The 23,447-nt window shown below is 41.5% G+C and overlaps 1 protein-coding gene across 2 annotated transcripts; it reads left to right on the top strand.

The window, feature by feature from the left end:
* The first annotated feature begins 7,565 nt into the window (after positions 1-7,565).
* Positions 7,566-23,445, top strand: smurf1 (SMAD specific E3 ubiquitin protein ligase 1). 2 transcript variants are annotated; one of them, XM_040006040.1, is made up of 18 exons: positions 7,566-7,874; positions 14,387-14,425; positions 14,940-15,048; positions 16,695-16,828; positions 16,941-17,006; positions 17,141-17,216; positions 17,454-17,665; positions 17,758-17,842; positions 19,041-19,187; positions 19,380-19,614; positions 19,738-19,841; positions 20,164-20,278; positions 20,360-20,538; positions 20,662-20,799; positions 20,914-21,034; positions 21,208-21,409; positions 21,702-21,777; positions 21,863-21,962. In XM_040006040.1, the coding sequence occupies exons 1-18, from the start codon at positions 7,820-7,822 to the stop codon at positions 21,960-21,962; spliced, it is 2,193 nt and encodes a 730-aa protein (XP_039861974.1). In that variant the 5' UTR covers positions 7,566-7,819. The 2 variants fall into 2 exon arrangements, with proteins under 2 accessions (XP_039861974.1, XP_039861973.1); XM_040006039.1 differs by having other exon boundaries at positions 7,568-7,874; positions 21,693-21,777; positions 21,863-23,445.
* Positions 23,446-23,447: the final 2 nt, after the last annotated feature.

Raw genomic sequence — 23,447 nt, 5'->3', positions numbered from 1 at the left:
CTTTGACCCAGCAGGGGCGCTTGATTTCATGTGGTTTATTCATGACATCTAGCCCTCCAGGGGGTCCACATCATCCCTGCAATCGCCTTTATAGACACCAGGCTTGCTTGCTGCCGCTAACATACTCAACCTAGTGACCGATTAGCCTGCTCACCCACTGACTTCATCAGAGACAGACTGGCAGTTTAAAGAAAGCAGAGTTGTTAATTGGAGTGAGAGAAATGATAGTAGATGTTGATCCAACAAGAGCTAGTGTTTGACTCAGGTACTCACCAGTGCAGGATGTACAGGTAAGCTCAGGAGCACTATAGGTGTGTGCCTTTTGGCCCTGGGAATGTGGATTTGGGAATTCTTCAGTCTGCCTTGGTCCATTTTGGGTTTCCCTGCAAAGCCATCAAAACCGTCTCCTTTTCTCAGCCCATTATTTTAGTTATCTTCCCCGATCCCTCTTGATTTTCACCCCTCCAGTTTCATTCCACCATGTCTCTGCTGTTAAGCAGTTATTACTTTATCTGTGTGTGTACATTAGGATTAGTATGGCACCTTAAACTGAAACCACTGATGTGCCATTGGGTTATTTTTGTCCATCAAATTTAATTAGATCTTTCTCCATCTTGATTATTTTGAAATACCTACAGCAAGATTAAATCCTTTATATTAAAACAATGATTCCCTCAGTGTATTTTGGTGTGTAAGTAATTACATTTGGATTTTTTTCAGCTAGGAACAGCTCTGGGTCAAATATAAAAGAGCTGAGTTTTTTTCCCCAGGATGTGTAAATTCCAGGATGCGAAGAAAAATTCCAGAGAATGCCAAAAGTTGCTGCTTTCCCAGAAGCTGAAATGTTCTGACATCACTGCTTTGTTCTCAGCCTGTAGCCTCACTCCCAAGTTCCTCTGAGCTGAAGTAGCTGTTGCTCCAGTTTCCCAAAGGGGGCACTCACATTCGTACTGACACAGCGGCACAGAGAATGAGCCTCAGGGGGATGATGGTTTGACTTGGTTCCATATTCTTCATCATTCATTTCACAGCATTTCAATCATATTATTTTTTTCCAGCTTTCTAAATTGTGCTTTTGTTATTTTTTAAAATGATTTAACAGATTCTGTGGAGCCTCTCTTTTACCATCCCCTTCTTCTCTTGGTGTAATTTCATCTTCCTCGTCTTCTCATGTCTCAGCCTCTGATTTTTATTTCATGTTTTGGCCACCCAGTATTATTCCCCAACTGCTCAGTTAAACAGAATGACTTCATCTTTGTTAACTATGTGTCTGCTTGTCCCTGCGGTTTTAGTCTGTCTCCATGATAGGAATGATTTTGTTGTGAGCACACTCAGCTGGTCTCAGGGGCTGTGGAGCCCCTGAGACCAGCTGAATAAAAGATACACCCACATAATCACATAATCACACTAACAGCTGTACACGATGGCTAGAAGGATAGACCGATTTGTGTGTGTGTGTCCCCAGCGTGACTACAGCCACCTGTGGAGTGTTGACATAGTTAAACAGACAAATACAAACATCATCTGGGAATTAGACAGATGTAGTTTAAAAGTGGAGGACAAAATGGGGAAAGATATTAAAGACATAAAGAGAGGTGCTCATATGAAGAGGAAGTTGGAAAGGTGTATGAATTATTGCTTCCACCTGTATCTCTCTCTGTTTTAAGGGTTTGTGGCCAATGGGCCGAATATGAAAGAGTTGAAACTGCAACATGTGTGTTTGTGTCTGGCCCCTGGGACGTGTGCGAGACATTTGTCTGCTCATATGGATTTACTGTGGTGTGTAAACAGGCCGGTGAGAGGTACCATTGTTCCCACTGCTAATACTGCAGCTAACTGTGCCGCCGCTAAAGAGCCAAATCCAAGCAGCTATAATCTCAGGTCACCCGGCTTTCCTTCAGTCTTTTTGTGTTTTAGCTGCCTGCACACTTCATGTTCCTGCTAAACATTTCCTAAAGCCTGTTATGCTACTATGATGCAAATGGTGCATCCAATTGAACTTAATTTTATGTCACATCTGCCATGACTTTATCGTCTCAGTCATATTCCCATCAAAGTTATAATTCTGCACAAGTGTAAGTCTCTCACAGTTCAGGTATTTTATATTTTTGCTACCTGTGCAGATGAATCCCATGACTCAGTTGAAACCCCAACTTTTCCTTTTGACACCATAAATTAACATTTGTGGGTCTGAGTGAAATATCATAGGAACTAAGGATTATAATGCAATTTAAATATTGCTGGGGTGAACAGTATTCAAGGCCTAACTTTAGAGGAAGACCGTCATCCATTCCTATCAGCATATATTATCATATATTACCCATTTTTCCACAGCATTTGTCTGAGTTTTAATTAAAATGGAAGCTCTGCCAAACATCTGCAAAGCTGTTACAAAAGTTTGTTGTTTGCTTTTTTTATATTAGTGATATTCATTGATTTTTGAATAAGAAACGTAAAGCAGAGTTGTTGAAGGGTTAATTTAGGTACTAAGTTTTAAAAGTTATTTTTAAAGTGAGCAATTATTGACAAAAACCTAAACAACTAGGTTTGGGTTGATGAGGTTAGCCATAAAAAGTGAGACCGTACCATTTTTTATTGGCAGTGATTCTATGTAGGGATATTGTTAAAGTAGAAATTAGGTAAAAGAGCGCTATATTAAAAAGTAACTGCTATGACCTTCTATAAATAGATTTTAATGTATGTCTATCTATGTATTATTATATTTGATTCATCTTTCGTGAAGTAAATGTAAAAAAAATAAATAAGTAGAATTAAAGCTGCAAGCAGTGACGAGAGGGCCCTCGCACCCCAGCGCATCAAGCTAAGCCCAACACCTACGCCCAGCAGGCAGCGATGGAGATTACCGTCCAATCTGATGTCCCACTGACGCATATCATGAGTAGAACCACCAGTTAAAATTTTATCTCGTTCAATGATGATTATAACCCACTTTGCATTTCCTCTTCCCACTAGGCACTGCTCTAACCATTACTTACAAATGGCACATGAATCGGTTCGGGGCTGGACTCTCATTCTGCCTGTTAAGTTTGGGAAAGTTTTGGGAAAGCCAAGTGTATCTTTTAGTTACAACAGTTAAATGCTTCTTCTGATCTTGTGATTGAAGGTCGACGTGTCGCCATGACCACATGGTTTCACAAAACGTGAAAAGCTTTGCAATTTAGCATCATCAAGGTCTTTAGATTTCACCCGTTGAAGATCACGTGAATGTGATTAAATCCCTAGGAGGAGTTCGTTAAAGTACGAGGCCTGAAAACATCTTGGCATTTTACATAAGCCTGCCAAATTTCAGACACATAGATGAAACATAGAGTAGGGGGTGGTCTTTTGAAATTTTGTATGGGGTGCTGTGGAGCTATTTTGCAATATTCCATGAAAACGACCATATAACAAGAAAGCCTTCCTCACATTGGAGGTTTACACCTATAAAAAATCAGTTGAGGATTTAATGATTCGATATCACTTTATTCAAGCTAAAATCGATCTGAATCGGAAAACCTCCGGGCTAAACTCGGCTAACTTTGTTATAGCGGTAGTTTAGTGCTCTTCATTATGGGGCGCCGTTTGTAAACTGAAACATGCTGGAATTAACAGAAACATTTTTCCACTTTTAGCTCAAAACCTTACAAAAACATGTTTTTTCGAGTCATTTTTTTACAACATTTACCGGTACTAAAATATTTGTAGCTTTTTATGTTTAAAACACAATTTTAAATGTTAACTTTAACCTGCTTATGGTGGAGTCTGACAACTCTCGAAGAGCACTGCACAGTCTGGACAGTGGGAGGTTCCTAAGTATACTGCACAGCATCTTTGGGCTGATTGATGACAGGATCACAGGTAGAGGTATTCAGTTTACAGTTATTTATATTTATTCATAGTAAAATGCCAATAAAATGGTGGCAAGTAAACTAAATCTCCAAATCATCACTATCACCCTGTAAATACTCTCCAATTTGGCACAACCCGGAATTCTTATTATACAATAACCCTGTCCACTTTCCAATATGGGAGCACAAAGGAATCACTCACCTCCACCAGCTCTTTCAAAATGATTAAATCATATCCTTCAGTACATTTGTCCAGGAGTACAGAGTTGGGAATGAACAATATCTTCAATACAAACAATTAAAATCTATAATTAAATCCAAGACATGTTGTGAGTGCAACTGTCTGTCATTCAGTCTTCACTACATTTGACAAAGACAAAGACGGCGTTGTCGGCATGGAAGAGTGGATTGAGGGGACTGCCTGTTTTTCTTCGGTGCACCTTGGATGAAAAAATTAAATGTAATTCCTCAATCTTACTTTTTTTGCTTAGGCTCACTCTCACACCTTAACACATGTAGCTTATCTGCCTAAAACAAATTCCTATGTTTGGCATGGCTCAGATTGCTTCAGCATGTACGACTTGAATGGTGACAATGCCATCTCTAGAGAGGAGATGCTCGATTTTCTGAAGGAGAGGCTCATCAGACGGCCCAATGAGGACCCTGACGAAGGAATCAAAGACCTGGTGGAGATCATACTGAAAAAGATGGTGAGCTGTTTGCTGCACAGATAAAACTGTTTTCACGTGGTTTTCCAAAAAATAAAACGATTTAAAAAATTCTCAGGTCTGTAAATAATTTACCAGCTCTGCCAATGGTGCTTCCTCCCACAGGACTATGATCTTGATGCCAATGTGTCCTTTAAATATTTTGAAAAGGTTGTGAAAGATGAGAACCTATTCCTGGAATCTTTTGGACACTGCCTTCCTGATTTCAGGGTAATCTGTAATGAGAAGTTGCTAAGCTCTTTAAATTTCAGAAATTCAGAAATTCTCAATCTGACAGTTTGCTTTTTTTATTTTTTCAGAGAGTCGAGATGTTTGAGGGAAGTGTATTTCAGGAACAAATGGAAGAATAAAGAAATCACATACCTGCATACTCAGCCTAAACATCTTTAATATTAACCTCAATGGCGGCAGTGCTGTGATGTAAAATTTGTTAAATAAAAAAAATGGATAGTTCTGGTAGTTTTGGCCCAATCATAGGCTCATTATGACCAGAAACAGTAATGGAGGGCTCCTCAGCCTCTTCCATTTTGCCTTTAGGGTTCTCCCAAGTGTGTGGTCCAAAGGAGAAATCTGACTGCAGTGGTCTGATGTGCTGCTTGTCTCTATTTGAAAAGGTCTATTTGCACCTTGAACCCCCTTCTCGCTGTGTCAGCACAGGTATTGTGTAAAGTCCCTATTTTATCCTCTGTCAGTAAAACCCTATGTTGACTTTTAGGTCCATAGTAATGATGTTCTTGGGGAGGTAATAGCAGAAGAGTAAAGTCTAAATAGCAGCTGATGTTTGAAGTTTCCCTTGTATTGTCATTTCCAGAGGTTTGTTTGCGTGTGAGGTTGTTGTCGTCTGACGTGGTAGTTTTTTCTGATGAAGAAGGCTCCTCTTGCGTGTCCTCTTTCTGTGTAAAAATCAACATCATTTAAAAAGATCCTAGTCAAATTAAAAGAAAAGTGCCAAAGGGAAATTGTGGAAATGTACAAAGAAACAATGAAAAGATGTAAAGTGACTAGTTGTGTGTGTGTGTGTGTGATTATCTTAGCTTAGGTTTGCTCGGACTAAGGTGGAACTAAGTTGTTGTTTATTGGAGTGGTGGATTTTGTGAAGCAAAATCTAACCTATAGATATAAAATTATACGGACTTAGCACATGTGCAGCACACCACCATAGAAACTTTTCTCATCCATGTGTCGCTTTGCTGAGCCGAAATTAAACCAAATTATTCCGAAGGTTCTTCAGACTTTGCCAGTTAGGCATAACGAACAGTTTCTGGAACTTTACAAAGTAGACCTCTGTGAACTCCTCAGCAGGATACTCATCCAGGGGCCTATACTCCTCTACAGCTCCATAGAGGGCAAACAGCTGAATCAAGTTATAACCCCAATTTCTGGGACCCCTTGAACCATCAGATAACGACTCTCTAGATTTATGGTGTACACCTGCAAATAATGCAACATTTCACTGCGGTACACTGGTGTGAAAATGTTTGTGTGAAAACTGTAAATAGTGGCTATATTTATCGTCCATATTGTACATTTTACAGTGATGGCACATTTCTGTGGAGACATTTTGGACTGTTTAACCCTTCTGAAACTTTTGAATGTTTTCCCAAAGTTTTGGGGATCATCAAGATGAGCTGTGGTGGATGTGAGACGAGGCGTTTTGTTCTTTGCAGTCACCAGTGGTTTTCTCATTGGAACACTTCCATGGATGCCATTTATGTCCAGTCTCTTTCTTATTGTTTAATCATGAACTCTGACTGAGGCGAGTGAGGACTGCAGTTCGCTAATGTTGTTCTGGGTTCTTTGTGACCTCCTGGATGAGTCATCAATGCACTGAATGTTGGTAGGCCAGCCACTCCTGGTAAGGTTCACCACTGTTACAAGTTCTTTTCCAATTGTGGTTAATGGATCTCACTGTGGTTCACTGGAGTCCATAAAATCTGGAAGGGAGCAAATGCTTTTTTAACAACAATGTAAGTGACGTTCCCCTGTAGCAGGGGGCGTCTCACACCTTAAGATACCCTCTTTTGGTCATATATTTCTAAACAGAGGCATCTTCATACCTTAACTGATTTGACTGCTGGCCTGGCACACACAGACCACATCGATCGACTATGAGTTTGTCACACACTTGATGTTAGCTTGCTTGAAGTGTTGAACACGAAAAAGAAAACTATGTGAAAATTATGTTTAGCAATCAAATTCAATCCATAACTGTCACTTTTAAAAACGCAAAAAAATGCTTTTTGCACCGCCCCTTGAAGCTAATATCCCTGAACAAGGTGAGATAGCCTAGCTAACAAAACACCTAGCAGTATCACTTCAGCAAAATGATTGAGTTTTGTTGAGTTGAACAATTTTTAGTTAAATGTTGGCCCGTTCTGTGTGTTGTTCTATTTTTGTATTTTTTTAACAAAATGAATGCTGTTGTAAATTAAATGGCCCAGGTGTGTAGTTGACACAGACCAAATATGAAGCTGATCAGATTAAATTCCTAGGAGTTCGCAAAAGTACAACGCCTGGAAATGGCAAAATCGGTGCCAAAATCTCACATTCAATTCAAAATGGTGGACTTCCTGTTGGGTTTGCGTTGATGGGCCCAATTACTTTTTTGTTCGTCTTGGTATGTTACACGTCTGTGCCAAATTTCATTCATGTAGCTCAAACTATGTGGTCATAGGACTTTATTTAACAACGCATAGGTGGCGCTCTAGAGCCATTTTGCACCACGCATATGCGAAACTATTAAAATACCAATTTCTTTTTACCAGACCTGACACGTGTGCAACATTTCTTTATTTTTTCTCTGTTTTTAAGTATGTTAAAGCCCTCAAAAAGCCACTTGTTTTGTCTGAATAATAATAAACGTAGCAATTCCAGTAGGGTCTTCGTACTTTTAGTGCCCGGGCCCTAATTACTGATATAAAAACCAAAACAGAATGTCTAAAGACTTGAAAGAATCTGATCACCACGGGCACGCCCACGCTTCCCGGAGCGAGCACGTACTGTACAGACACTGAGAACAATACGTCAGTACGTGCTTGAGCCTGCCCGAAAATGTTCTCCCGTGTTGTCGGATTTCGAAGGAGCGCAAGACTTTGCGGTGAAATAATACATTTTTATCCGTGAGGAAACCAAAAGCAAACCGCATGTGTGGAAACTGAAGTTATTCGCAGTTCCATTACTTGGTGAAACTGTGATTTTGGCTGGCTCGACAGGGAAGTTTGTGTGATCGTTTTTCCCGGAGTGATGTCGAATCCTGGGAGTCGGAGGAACGGGTCCAGCATCAAAATCCGACTGACAGGTAAAAGCGAGAGCGAAAGAAAGAGCTTACGGTGCACGTTTAAACCGGAACTCAGTGTTTGCTCGGTAACGTGTTGATTTTAGCAAACCCAACGAGACAACGCGAAGTGTCTTTGAGCCTCTCGAGTCTGCTGTTCGCCCAAACATCCGGTTTTTGTGTGGCAAACACCAGCCGAGTGCTAGCTTGTTAGCTTAGATGCTAAGTAAATTACCGAGAGGACAACCGAGGAGCTGTTCACTGTCCTGTGCGTTTTGCAGCTGAGACAGGCGACTAGTCCGCTAGTCGTGGTGAATGCCGACGCTTGAAAGCCACGCTCAGAAACTTTATCAACCACTAACAGTGGCTTCTTAGCCTGCTAGCTAATAGTAACATTGTGGTTAATGTTGACCGCTAGCGCTTGCTAGCTACACCCTTTTTGGGGGGTGCTGACCACCAGCCGAAACCTCCGCTTCAGCCGAATGCGGCGAGCTCTGTAACGCTGGGGAGAGAGCAAATGTCGAGCGGCAGCCTGTATGAAAATTGATCTCCCGCTAGATTTGACATCCTAGTCCGGATTACCAATGAGTATCGATTGGCATTTCGCTGCTGTGTCAGCTGTAGCTGCACAAATGTCGGACTCGTTGAACTTGTCCCCACTGAAGGAAGTGCAGCATGTTTGTTCTTCAGGGGTCATTTATTCAACCGAATTGAGATTTTTTTTTTTATTTTTCAGTTTGTGGGTCGGAGTCTGCCCTGTAGGTCATATAGAAGTTTCCTCCTCCGCTCCACATACAGTCACAGCTGGAACAAAGGTTCCTACTGTTGATAATGTAACCCCACTGGGCATCCAAGGGCCTCTATTCAAATGGAAATGACCCATCTGAGCCGCTGAGCAGACGCCTTGTCCCCCTGAGTCAAAACTGAGCAATGACACACACTAAAATTTGCTTTCTGTCAGACTAAATATTTCTTTGTGTGGTTTTCATGGAACATTGCAGCAGTGTACTGCAAAGGTATGATTGTGATGGATGTCTTTTAAAGCAAATGCCTGTCAGCACTGATGTGGTGAAGTGCTGTCTGAAAATGCGCCCCACATGCTGTTTACTTACTGACTCTTCCTCTCAGAGTGGATTTCAAGAAGGAAGGACGGGAATCAGACCAACGGATCTAGCACACTTCGTCACTTATCCCACTGTTTATACATTTCAGTTTGAAGTTATCTGCGCTTGACGTTATCACTGAGTCTCACTTAGTCACGTAGATCTGCAAAAGAACAGTTCATCGCTCCTTTTGTTTGAAATAATAACAAAGGACTGATGTCACTCTTGACATTCAAGAGTGACATCAGTGATCAAAATAGATTATGTCATTGTATCAACTGTAAGCGGGTATTTTATATACTACTAAGATTGGTAGATTAACTGATAACAAATCATTTTAATCAGAATCAGTTAAAACACTGCAGTCATCCGGGATTATAATAGATCGTGTCCTCTTATGATAAAGTTTACTGTAAGCGACTCTGGTAAAATAAGCTCTACAAGAAGTATGTTATCGTAAAGTGTTTCATCAGGTGAGTTAAAACGAAAGCAAGCAGAGAAGGTATGTGTGTGTAAACTTGTATGCAACCAGAGGTTATTGCCCCTGACTGTGCCCCGCCTCCACAGGTATGAGTGGAATTCTAATTGGGTAAGGAATGTGCAATGAGCCAATGGGAGTGCAATGCTGCCAGGCTGGCCAGCTCTGTTCAGTCTGCCAGAAAGAGTTGGTTGTTTCCCCCCCTTAACATCAGTATATCTGAAAAGCGTGTGTGTGTGTGCAGTAGGGACATAAGCATGTTTGACACTGGGTCAGATCTGAGAGACTTTGTTGTGTTTACAAGTGATTGTTGTGTCTTCCTGTGTTCGTTATCTTTTTCTTAAGCTTAAGTATTGCTTTGAATAACATGGAAGACCTAAGTAAGTCAAATACTTCATGAAAACGGGGGAAAAAAATGTAAACTATTTTGAAACTTGTGTAATGCGGTATAGACATTTGTTTAGGAAGCAAAAGGATACTGGTTGAATTCCAGCCAGAGACACACGAATCCCTGGGGTTGCATTAGGTTGGGCATCTGGCATAAAACTCTACCAAATCAACCTAGTGCATCCACCGCTTGTGAGAAGGGAACAGTCAGAAGTAGCTTCTGTATTGAAACCAATGTATAACCAAATTATTTATGTCATACACAGTGTTAAATATTTTGAAAAAAAGCACCAAATGTTTGATCATACGCTAATTTTGTGAGTTTTGATACCAAAAACTTGCAACTGCAGTAATATTTAAAAAATAAATAAATAAAATAACTAGCTGTAGTGTATCTCTGGTTTTTGAGCTTGTGAAACATAACATTTGAATGCAAAAATATGGTCAAGGCAAGATGCAGAACATAAGTAGGTCAAAAATGGTGGAGAAAAGGGTGTTTTTGTTTGTAAGTGAATGGTGTTTTATTGTGGAAAATGCCATGAAAGGAATTAAAGAATCAGTCATTTAGTAGGATAAAGTTAGTGGACGCAACACGTGCCGCTCAGGTTTTGGTGCCAGTCAGTCGGATTGAGTGCTTAACTTGCCTGAGCTGCAATACAGGGCAGCATCAGGACAAGAGGTTACTTGAGAGGGAAGGGGTGAAGGAGCTGAAAAGAGGAGGACAGAAGTGCGAGGGAATGAGGAACAATCAAAGAAAAGGAGAAAAAAAGCAGTGAAATAAAAATGAGTGTTTGTGTGATGGATACAACAGAGGAGAGAAGGGGGGAGTCAGATTCATGCTTACTTAGGAAGCAGCATAAGCATTTCTAATCCCTTCACTTACTAAGCTTGCAGTATGTGCAGAAACACATTTACAGAAAAGCATGCAAAACAGGATGTAGAAACATGGATGAAGAGGTTAAAGAGCCTCAGCGTCCACTTATTCTTCATTACAGAACCATTGTCTGGGTGTTTGTGCAAGCCCTTCTGTTGTCCTGCGTCTGTGTACTGCAGGCTACTTGTTATTAAGCAGGTGTGATATTTGCTCACATGTCCACCAACCGCTGCTTTGTTTTTGTTGCCGAAAGAAGAAGGTCATACAGGAAATGACATCATCATAAGCTCACGAGTTGTTCTGCTTGTAAGGCTGCGGGCGCTTGCTGAGACAAGAAAGTCTAGACCGCTCGAAGTTTGTCAGCATTCATCATGTTTTTTGACTCGAGCTGTGATCAAAGTGCAAAGAGATTGCACTACCTTGGCTTCGTTACCGGAGCACTCGGCCATTAATGGTGATTTAGGAAGCTTTAATTAGGCGCTGCAGTTGTGCATTTCTGGTCATTATCCAAAGAATATCTGGTGCCAAAGAGGTGTAGAGCAAGTTTGCAAACGTCTGTAGGAGATGGTTGATGTGATTTTTAAATTCCTTATGTAGCTGACTGACTGGTGCAAAAGAGGCTCACTTTTTCTTCACCTCTCTCAAACTGTTTCTGCTTGTCCCATCAAGATTGGATGAATAGAACCCCCGCCATCACTACCCTACTGACTGTCTAGCTTTTTCATACTTTTTTTTTTTTTTTTTTTTTAAACAGAAAGGCAGTAAATGCAAATAAAAAGAAAGGGAAATGACAGTGGGGAAAGAAACTGAGAACCAGCTGAGCTGTTAGGCTGTAAGCTCTGTGTGTTTTTTACCAGCCATGACCTTCGCAGAATGAGGAATTTCCTGAGATGCTGAGAAAGGTCCTGTCACACATTCAGGGCCACAGAAGAGCAAGTCAGAAAACACATTGTGGGAAGAATTGGTGAATAGCACAGCAGGGACAGCGACAGAGGCTTCCTTTACTTCCAGTCTGAAATAGGTGGCAGACTTTAGAAACTCGATTCCCTCCCTTTCCTCACACACTGCGTTTCTTTCATTACGTCTGTAGAAAAGATGAAGTCTCAGTGTGGAATGTGTGAGTCAGGAGGAAAGGATTGGAAGAGGTTGACAGGGAACAGGGAAGGATATCCTGAAGCCATTCTCCATTGGGTAATCACAGGAAATGGACTAGGCAACACCAGACACGTACGTGCCACTCTGGTCACCACATCCTAAACCACTGACTGCCTGACTAACTTCCTAGATAGCTGTCTGGGCCAAACCGAATCAAAAGGCAGTTTAGGTGTGTGGCAGATCAGTTAAGATCTAAGGTTGTTTTCCCCTGACGGTACCAGCAGTACTTAACTCTGAAATGTTCCCAGTGTCTCACCAGCATTGTTCAGTTAGTGTAGATTGGATGGAGGACTTTTGAGATTATCTTTATTAATATGCAGAATACTTTTTTTTTTTTTTAAATCAGCTTCTAAAGAATTAATTACACTGATCTAGTCCAGTGCCTGGGGTAATAAATGAAAATATTGCTTTATCGGGTCAGCAGCGTGAAGCTCAAAGATTAAATCTATTAATGGACACAAAACAAGAAAAGCACCAAATTTACATGTTGAGGAACGCAAATATTTGGTCATTTGGGTAAAAAAAGAAGGGCAAATAATTAAGGGATCATCAAAGTAGACTAAGTGCAGAGTCAGCTTATTTCAACTTGCCATGAAAGGTAATTTAAAGTTGTGGTAGATGTGTAATGAAGGCCACAAAACCCCTCAGATGTGTGGGATGACTCTCCTACCCACTTCATGCACCCATTGCTCCCCTGCCAAGCTCCATGCAGGTGATTGATTGGGTTACACATTCTAACTCAGATCTGATTTTGACCCCCCCACCCCACCCCAATTCATTTTAATATGAAAATGAACAACAGAGAGATGAAGCCGCATTATTTTTCTAAGGTTCTGTCAGGCTGTCTTGTTTTTGGCCACAGAGCAGGCCGTTTATCTTAATTACTTGTCATGTCAAACAGTTTGAGCTGAAACTAGCACAAGAACTCATAAATACTTTCTGGCGACCTTTATGTTGGTCCATAGTGGTGTGTATTTTTAATATTTAAAGAATAATCAAAAAATAAATAAATTGCTGACATTGCAGTCCAGCTCAAGAAATGTGCTGTTCACGTTAGATTTTGCATTTACTTCCTTAAAATATCAGTGTGACTGTGAATCACTAGACTCACACTGACATTCTGCAGTAACACAGGAGTAAATGTGCAACATGACAACAACGGAAATCATACTTTATCCACACATAACCTATATGTTGTCAATAACCCAGTACAGTGGCTTAACTGTGGTTTTTTCTGCATTGACAGCAGAGGCTAGAGGCATTGGGACAGCTGTGTTTGCCTGCACGTAGTCACTTTCACTCAAGTTGTTAGTTGTAGCTGTTAGTTAGTGCAGCTTTAGTGATTTCCACTCTTCAGTGCCTTCCAAAGCAAACGATTACTAATTATGGCAGAAAGTGCTGTTTGTGCATTTGTGCTGTTGCCCACGTAGTCATGACATGGAGTGTGTGGATTCTTCCTTTTCCTAAAAGCTAAAGTTAAAAATGACTAAAACTAAGTTTAGATCTGCCTTCGTCTGTGATGGGAAGAGAAGCCAGAAATACTACAGTGTCTTCTGGACGCTGATGGTGACTAAATGAAGCTAGCCAAATACATTCTTCTTTTTTTTAACCTTTAGAAATGTTAGCACACCGGAAGAAGATGATAATCTAATCTTAAGCATACGGACTGTTATGACACGCTGAAATAAGAGATGAAACATCAGGACAGTTAACTAAAAAAAGCGGAACTTTGAAGGTCCTTTTTAATGCACGGTGATCAGCTGATCTTTACAGATAAGTGTGTCGAACAGCAAACACAAAGCTCACATGCAGTCAGAACAAAAACCTTACTGTTTCTTTACAAAGCAGAGCTCACAGGTATACACCCTACACTTTACTTACCAGCCCAAATAAAAACACTGCATATAAATTTGACAAAGGCCCAGTGGACTTGAAGTGTAAACATTATCCGTGTTGATTACAGCTTACCTTTTGAATTGCATTGCATCAGCTGTGAAAACCAACATGCAGCTTGTTTTTGTTCTGCCCTGAAACAAACACTTGAGTGTATTTCTAAAAAAAAAAAAGAAAGAAAGAAAGAAAGAAAGAAATAGCTGTAAAGTTGTTGATCTCTTGTGTTTTCAGTGTTAGAGGAGAGCTAGCCTAGGGTGTCATATGCCAGCTGTCTGGGGAAACAAATAACCAGACTTTGTGTACACCCACGTACACGATAAACAACAGTTTGCACACACTTACAAATTCTCAGAGTCTTGGTCAGATTGAGCTCTGCTCTCTGACTCTACAAAGATGGTGTGGGTATAGAAAGTGGTCTCCTGCTTTATCCGTGGGTGGTCTTTCAGCGTGTGTCTGTCTTTGTGCGTTTTGCCTGACACTAGCCTGTACTTCTCTGTCCGTGTCATATCCATTTTCATGACCGTCCTCTGGTATTCATACATTTATCCTGACCCACATTCTTTCCCCTCAGATGCGTCCACTGTGTCAGCCTACGTGCTGTGATATTACATATATTTGTGTAATTTTTTTCTCCTTTCTCTTGCAGTATTATGTGCCAAGAACCTCGCAAAGAAAGACTTCTTTCGTAAGTACTTTGATTGTGATCTTTTTCACATGCATATTTCTGGCATTATAAAGAGCCCGTGTGACATAGGAGCGACTGTGAAAACAGAGTGCCATTGATGTTGCTCATTTGCTGTTCTGAGGGATAACTGTTGACCTGTGGTAGCGCTGGAATACAACAATGACCCTGACTGTCACCCCACAATCAGGGGTTTGTTTAAGGCTGCAAAGCTTCTCCGAGTGTGCCCAGTTTTGTTCTTGGTCAGAATTTGTTAAAGGCTGCCTGGATTAGAGTCTTCATTTCCTGTCAGATTAGATGGTGAATCTCAAGTACTGTTAATAATAATGGCAAACAAACTGAATTTCCTGTTTGTTTTTAAACTGCAGGCCAGTATGAGTCTAGATACAAATACAACAACTCCATTTATGTTAAATGTTTTATCATGGAGATCATGTTTATGAGAAGCACCTAAGCCACTTTGGATTTTGAGAGACTTTATGGGCAACAGATTTTTAATTACAAGTTTTGTGTGCAGGTCTGCCAGATCCTTTTGCCAAAGTCGTGGTGGACGGATCAGGTCAATGCCACTCTACAGACACAGTAAAGAGCACACTGGACCCCAAATGGAATCAGCACTATGACCTGTGAGTCTCCTCCACAGCTCTAAAAACAAATCTACTATACGTTTGCAGTAAAGTAATTTCTGCTTAGGTATAGATATTTAAAATGAATGATAATTAGTTTAACATAGCCATCCATCCATTTTCTACCACTTGTCTGTGTTCAGGTCACGGAGGCAGCAGTCCTCTGCCGTGCTTTTTAAACAGAATAAAATAAAACAACAGTTTTTGACTTCTTGTCTTATATCAGCACAGATGTGCTGGTGTTGTCTGAGTGGCGACACCTATCATTCATGAAAAGACATTAGCGGCTGCCTGTGCCTTATCACAGGGCATGAGTAGAAGTGACTTTTAAAGACATTACCGGCAGCACACAAAGCAATAAACGCACCAGGTATACTGGGGACTCAAACAGAGAGACCCAGGCTCCCCTTGCCCCAGCCACCTCTTCCCAGTCACCACCAGGCGACACGGAGTTATTCCCAAGCCAGCAGGTTGGACCCAGCAAGTTCTGGGTCTAACCTGAGGCCTGGTGTCCAGGAGGCATCCTTTTTAGATGCCCGAACCATTTCTTTCGATGTGGAGTAGCAGTGGCGCTATTCTGAATCCCTCTCAAATGACTCAACTCCTCACCCTGTCTCTAAAGCCTGCATTATGCTCTGTTGGGGACACAGACTGCTGGAGACCCTACAGCCAAATATTCATTCCTGTTATACTTCTTTGAAGTACGCTGCCTTGATGGGATGCGTCATTAGTGGATTGTAATGTAAATTCTCTGCAGATGAATCTGTGCGGTTACAAAAAGCCAGCAGGTACGTGGATGCCTGAGCTGACCCTCACACTGACTGTCTGATGATGAGTTTGACGTCACTGGGACCCAAACAGACCCTAGCAAACTCACAGACACAGAAAGTATGAAATCTGTTTAAGTGAGAGGCTAGCCACCCTTCGAAGGAAACTAATTTCTGCTACTGGTGTCCGCCACCTCATTCCTTCGGTCACTACCAAGAGCTCATGACCATAGGTGAAGGTAGGAGCATAGGTCAACCAGTTAATCAACAGATTCAGTTTTAAGCTCAGCTCTCTCTTCATCACCACAGATCAGTACAGCATCTGCCCCCAATCCCCGCGTCAGTCTCACAGCTCTGGCTCTCTTCCACAGCATATCCTTTATCCCGTCTTCCTTCTCTCACCTCAACCGGTCGCAGCAGATGGCCGTCCCTCCCTGAGCCTGGTTCTGCTGCAGGTCTCTTCCTGTTAAAAGGGAGTTTTTGCTTCCCACGTTTGCCAAAGTGCTTGCTCATAGGGGGTCATGTGATTGTTGGGTTTTTCTCTGTATGTAATATCATAGGGTCTACCTTGCAATTTAAAGCACCTTGAGGCAACTGTTCTAGTGATTTGGAGCTTTATAAATAAAATTGAATTGAATTGAACTTGTGAAGACCTGAAGACACTTAAACTCCTCCACTTTTGGCAGCAACTCATCTATTCTTTATCATTTTAATTGATTTTCAGTTATATGCAAATGTAACAACTCATTAAAGATGCAGAAGATCTACAGATGTTGATTGTTTCATTCATTCAGATCTTTGACCTTTAAAATGGCTTGCCTTCATAAAAAGCTGGATTAAAGAGACCTGTTGCACTTGTCACTTGTTTTGTTTTTTTAGCTACATTGGTAAAACAGACTCCATCACCATCAGTATATGGAACCACAAGAAGATCCATAAACGACAGGGGGCAGGTTTTCTGGGCTGCATACGACTGCTTTCTAATGCCATCAGCAGGCTAAAAGACACAGGATGTAAGGCCGTCGTCTTTATCTACTGCTCTGATTTTAAATACACACATTTTCACACCATTTATTTAGTGCTGCTCTGTCCAGAAAATAAAAATGTATTTGCTTCCTGTTTCAGACCAGCGTCTAGATCTATGTAAGCTGAACCCCTCTGACAGTGATGCAGTGCGAGGGCAGATTGTAGGTAAGGCTGGACAGCGATGGAGCGTATGTACAGATTAGTCATATTGTTGCTTTTCTTTCACTGTGTGCATTTTCTGCACTCCCCCCTCTAACACGGCGTCAACTCTCTGACCTGTCCGTCTTCCTTGTTTACAGTGAGCCTGCAAACACGAGACCGCATTGGCAGCGGAGGCCCTGTTGTGGACTGTAGAGGACTGTTAGAAAATGATGGGTGAGTGTCACCAGATGTTAACCCTGCTAATATCACACCCTAACTTTTAAATACAAGACTGTTGTTTGGATCTCATGTGATGTTACACAACAACCTGTTTTAGGTCAGCGGATTATTTTAGTTCTATTTGTTAAGTATTTGTCCCTCCTGCTGTCTTTGTTGCGCTGAGTTTTAAATAAAAAGCAGTTGACCCGTCATGTGATTCCAGTGTGTTTTTCTTTGTGCGTTTGTGTGTAGGCCTGTGTTTGAGGGGTGTTTCAGTGAAGAACCGCTGCCCTACTCAGACTCCACCGGTGCCGCGGGAGGCGGGAACTGTCGGCTCGACTCTCCCAGTCAGGAGAGCCGTCTTCAGACCCAGCGAATCAGAGGGCAGGACTCCAGAGGTCATGGCCACACCCCTCAGAACAGACCGCATGGACACCAACCGCCTGACCTGCCAGAGGGATACGGTCAGTGATGAACTCCTGTTGTGGCTATAGATATTTGTTTAACCTAAACCTCACATAGTCCATTTAATGGCTTTCTTTTCTTGTTAAAACAGAGCAGCGAACAACAGTGCAGGGCCAGGTGTACTTCCTCCACACACAGACAGGCGTCAGCACCTGGCATGACCCCCGGATACCACGGTATGACTATGCTGCACTTCATTTAGTCCAAGCATAACTGGAAAAGAGGTGAAAGCCCACAAAGAGACTTAGCCACTGCATCTGCAGACAGACTTAACACATACCCTTAAAGTACTCTACTCTCAGGGTTATACTCAGGATTGTATAAAATTTTTCTAAAGGCTTAACAAGAAAAGTCTGTTTCTGTAAGTGAGTGCATTCACATGTAGGTTTACATGTAATTTAAACTTTCCTTTGCATGTTGAGAGGGAGTTCTTCCTTCCTACTTTTGCTGAGTGCATGCTCATAGAGGACCATCGGATAGTTGGGATTATAACTCTAATATTGTACCTATTCTAAACTAGAGTGATATGGTTGACTTGTCAATACACTAAAATTAATGTTTTAAGCATTTGATTTATACACTCAGGCTAACATTTTAGGCCTTATCTACATCTTATATCATACTTTATCTACAAGTTATACTTTGTGTAGATACATCTTGTTTTATGATCTCATAATTTGTGCTAATGGGTGACTGTGACAGTTTTACACCACTTACAATTCTTAATTAGTAAGATTTATGGATGGTTTTGACAGTACGAACTGCCCCCGGTCATAAAAATGTCAGCAATATTAATTACTGCTAACTATAAATCTGTCATAACAGCCCATTACTTCTGACCCTATATGCTGACCTTAATCATAAACATGTCCAAATGACTGTGTTTTAAAGTTTATGATTCAAGGGTTACGTAAAGAGGGCCAAAAAATGATGAAATTCAAGTGTTTTGTTTCACACTGAGGAAAATTTCAAAATCTGTTATGGTGAGGTACTGATCACAGTAAACATGTACAAGCATTTCTTCAACAAATGTTTTGGTTTTAATAAGGTTCTCAAAGTTTGCAGCCCAAAGAGGTTTAACAGTTTCTTCAAATTTGTGACCCGACACTAAATACACAGTTCGACCCTGTAATGAGCAGCGATATCTAAATGAAATGCACAAACACTTTGCTCCATGTGTCTTTAGAGCATGCCCGGTGTCTTTTTTATGCTCTTATTCAGCAGCAGATAAATAAAATAACTCTTAGTAGCTTTTCATGGGCCTTTGGGGTCCAAGTTTAGTTCAGTATGAGGATTATACTACTTAGTATGCATGTTCAGAACAGGTGGAAATGTGGTGCTCTGTCTCACTGTGTTTATGTGTTACTGGTGCAGGGATTTGGCCAGCGTGAGCTGTGAGGAACTCGGGCCTTTACCTGTAGGCTGGGAGGTCCGAAGCACCGTGTCTGGCCGGATCTACTTTGTGGACCACAACAACCGAACCACACAGTTCACAGACCCGCGCCTACACAACATTATCAGGTAAAGCATGGACCAATCTAATCTGCCACCGACCTACTAACGCTGCTGACTGGTGCGATATACAGAAACATGAGCTTATGGTAGATTTCACTGCTTATGCTGAATGGGGCTGTGTGTAATCCTGTGCGTATCGTTCTTCCACAACCTTATATTTCCCTTCTGTTCTCCTCCTCTACTTCTTCCCACCTCCAGTCAGCAATCACAAGTGAAGGAATCTTCCCAGGCCCCCCAGATGGATGTGGGGGGTGAGGAGGGGGGCGGTGGAGGAGTAAGTGGCGGCGGCGGAGGAGGAGGGGATGGAGATGTGGCAGCGCGATACGAAAGAGATTTGGTGCACAAGTTAAAGCTGCTCCGCCACGAGCTGTCGCTGCAGCAGCCTCAAGCGGGACACTGTCGTATAGAGGTGTCCCGAGAGGAGATCTTTGAGGTGAGTGCAGGTGGAAGCGGAGGAAACAGAGAAGCACTGGCTGTGAATATTAAATAACCGATTAACAAAAGAAAACTGATCTAAACCTGATAGCCTGTAATTAAAGCTGTGTGCGTTATACAGGAGTCATACCGGCAGATAATGAAGATGAGGCCCAAAGACTTGAAGAAACGGCTAATGGTGAAGTTCAGGGGAGAGGAAGGACTCGATTATGGTGGAGTGGCCAGGTAATTTGCTGCACGGTGCTTTTATCGTCCTATCGTCCAAGTACCAGTGCTAAGTACACGGTGACAGCTCTTTTAATGCCTGCGCTTAAATGTTACTGCAGTGTTTCCCACTGAGAATTTACAGGTAGTAAGGGGTAGTCTGACATACAGCTGTGAACTTAATTACTATATAATTTATAAATTTACCACATGTTTTGAAAAAGTGCTACATCAACTGCTTGTACAAAAGACTGGATACAAAGACAGGATCTTGTATTTGATTGTTTTCACTAAAGTCTTGGTGCTACTTCATCTTTGTGATCATTGTGGTGTCTGTCTGCAGGGAGTGGTTGTACCTGCTGTGTCACGAGATGTTAAACCCCTATTACGGCCTGTTCCAGTACTCCACAGACAATATCTACACACTACAGATCAACCCAGACTCCTCCATCAATCCTGTGAGTACACACAAGTAAACCCACATAACGAATAATGCTAATAAGTCCCGACTCTGGGTCTCACACTGTCTTTCTTTTAAGGACCACCTGTCATATTTCCACTTTGTGGGTCGTGTGATGGGCCTGGCAGTTTTTCACGGTCACTACATCAACGGGAGCTTCACGTTGCCCTTTTACAAACAGCTGCTGGGCAAACCCATCCAACTCAACGACCTGGAGACCACCGACCCCGAGTTGCACAAGAGCCTCGTCTGGATATTGTGAGCAAAAGCACCAATAAATGAATGCTCTCAGCCTGGCACAGGCAGACTGCTTAGTTTGTGTCCTGCGTGCTTGTCTACATAGTTTCCGTTTCAGCTTTTACTTTGATGTGTTGTGTGCAGGGAGAATGACATCACTTCAGTACTTGATCACACGTTCTGTGTAGAGCACAATGCCTTTGGGAAGTTCTCACAACATGAACTCAAGCCTAATGGTCGTAATGTCCCCGTCACTGAGGAGAACAAGAAGGAATATGTAAGGTACATAACTCCACAGTAGTACTCTAAACTCTGTGTCGGATACAGAGTGTAAACATTACTTGCAAACGTCTGCCAGACGTTTACTTATTTATTTATTTTTTTTATTCATTTCAGACTTTATGTGAACTGGAGGTTTATGCGTGGAATTGAAGCCCAGTTTTTGGCTCTGCAGAAGGGGTTCAGTGAGCTCATCCCACAGCACCTCCTCAAACCCTTCGACCATAAAGAACTTGAGGTACTCGATTGATACGTCAACAATATATTAGTACTTATTAAATATTTATGACTTTTACCATATCTGCATGTTGGATTGGTAGTTTTGATTAAATTTCTTCTTCTAATCTGTTATCTAATTCATTATATCCATCTCAAACCCCTACCCACCACCCCGTCTCTAAATCTCTTCAGTTGATCATTGGTGGACTAGGAAAAATAGACCTTGCAGACTGGAAGACTAACACCCGTCTGAAACACTGCACAAGTGAAAGCAATGTGGTGCGGTGGTTCTGGCAAGCAGTGGAGGCTTTCAGTGAGGAGAGGAGAGGACGCCTCCTGCAGTTTGTCACAGGCTCCACCAGGGTCCCCCTACAGGGATTCAAAGCGCTGCAGGGTGGGTCATGCACTGGTACAAACACAACATACACCTTTTGGTTACACTTTGCTTCTGCTATTCCTTTGATGGTAACATTTAGTTCACTTTTTCCACACATAACTCATATACAAGGCCTTTAAATGCAAACTTTTTAACCCAAATTAGAACGATATTAGCTTCATGTGAGAATGGTTAGATGCATGTTTCAATCTGAAACCCATTAAAGAGTGTTGAGAGCTTTTTCTATTTAAAGTCTTTTCTGTGTACCAGAGCAGTGATAACTAGAATGTATGTGTGTAAGGCTCTACAGGTTCTGCAGGACCAAGACTCTTCACCATCCACTTGATAGATGCTAACACAGAAAACTTGCCCAAGGCTCACACGTGGTAAGAACAGATTTCTCTTAGTGTGTCTATATTTGTGTCAATTATTTTTTTGTTAGTGAAGTAATTCACTCTTTTCTGCCTCCAGTTTCAACAGGATAGACATCCCTCCCTATGAGTCTTACGAGAAGCTTTACGAGAAACTGCTGACTGCTGTGGAGGAGACCTGCGGCTTTGCTGTGGAGTGATGAATCTGCGCACACTTGGCCCTTGCACGTGCACACAGACTATGTGACATTTTACATATATGCACACACACACAAACGGAATATCAAGTATACACCAAGTATACAGAGCAGCCAAGCATCACAAGAACACACTCACTCTCCTGCGACACCTTCACCTCCCGAACCTGTTGGAGGTTAAAGGAGGAAGCACAGCGGGAGGAGAACATTTAAAAAAAAAAAAAAGGACTAAAAATTTTTTCAAATGTTTTGAAGAAGCATTTTTATCCTTCTGTTTTAACAAGCTATGATGTCATCCTTCAGAATGTTTAACCACCGCAGCGAAGTCTCGGGACGGATTCAGCCAATCGGATACGAAGCCGGGAACATAGAAATCAGATTTGTGAAGAAGACGACAAAACAAAAAAAAGAAAAAAAGACAGAGCCTGTTTGTCTTTCTGCCTGACGAGTCGATTGATTGACTAGTATTCATGCTTCGTGTTTAACCACTGTCGTGTCTCAGAATGAGCGCATGTATGTACACGTGTTTGTCTGGGTGTGTGTGCATGTGAGAGAGTGCAGATCTATGTGTCTGCGTGTTTTTGCGTTTGTGTCAGGCATGACACTCGGTTACGCTGTAAAAATGATCAAATGAGCCTGCTCCTCTTTTTCTTTTTTTTTTAATCTTAATTCCTTTGTTTGTATCTGCGACCACTCTGATCCACTCTATTTTATTATTTATTACTAAGTGATTACTGACCAAGCTGCTATATGCTCTGCGTGGAGCCCACACTAATGTCCTCATCACCCCCTCCCCCATAGTTGAAGGGTCAATTCACATGCAAGTAACCCACAAAGTGGGTTCTATTGAATTTTGTTACATTTTTTTAACATTCGTATTACTGCAGAGAAATACTCCTTGTCATTGTATGAAACCTGCTAGTGTTTTTGGTGTTTTTAAATGCCCTGTTACATCTGTTAAAAATGAAATCAAAGTGGCTTTCCCAAGCCTTGATTTAAAAAAAACTCTAACTCTACTGATGTTATGGAGAGGTCATCTGGATTTGGTTTTTTTTGTTTTTTTAAACCGAGGATTGAAAGAACGTGTTTCTGGAATTCTGTATAGTTACATCTCCTAAGCCTTTTATACAAGTTTTAGCCCTCATTTTACCTGCTTTTTTTTTTGTGGCCCTGATCCCCGCCCCTTTTTCTCTCCATAGCCTGAATGTTGGCAAGAAGTCATCTTCAAGACCATGAATGAGTTTCTTAGCAGTCATTAATGCTCCAAATTGAACGAAATCAGAAGCTTAGAAGTTGAGCAAGCAACATAGAAAGTTCTGTTTTAAATTGAAGACTGTTAATAAGCAGGACCATTTCAGTCTGTATTATCAAGGGTATGAGTTCACTGTGTAATGGATGCAGAAGTATTGTAACTTACTATGTACTAAACATTTATGAAAATTGCGTTGTAAATAAGATTATATTAAAAGAAATTACATTGAAAATACA

Source organism: Simochromis diagramma, unplaced genomic scaffold (genome assembly GCF_900408965.1).
Source record: "Simochromis diagramma unplaced genomic scaffold, fSimDia1.1 OVJJ01000510.1, whole genome shotgun sequence".
NCBI classification, from domain to species: domain Eukaryota; kingdom Metazoa; phylum Chordata; class Actinopteri; order Cichliformes; family Cichlidae; genus Simochromis; species Simochromis diagramma.
The sequence above is the reverse complement of the archived record's forward strand: the minus strand, read 5'-3'. Positions and strand labels throughout refer to the sequence as shown.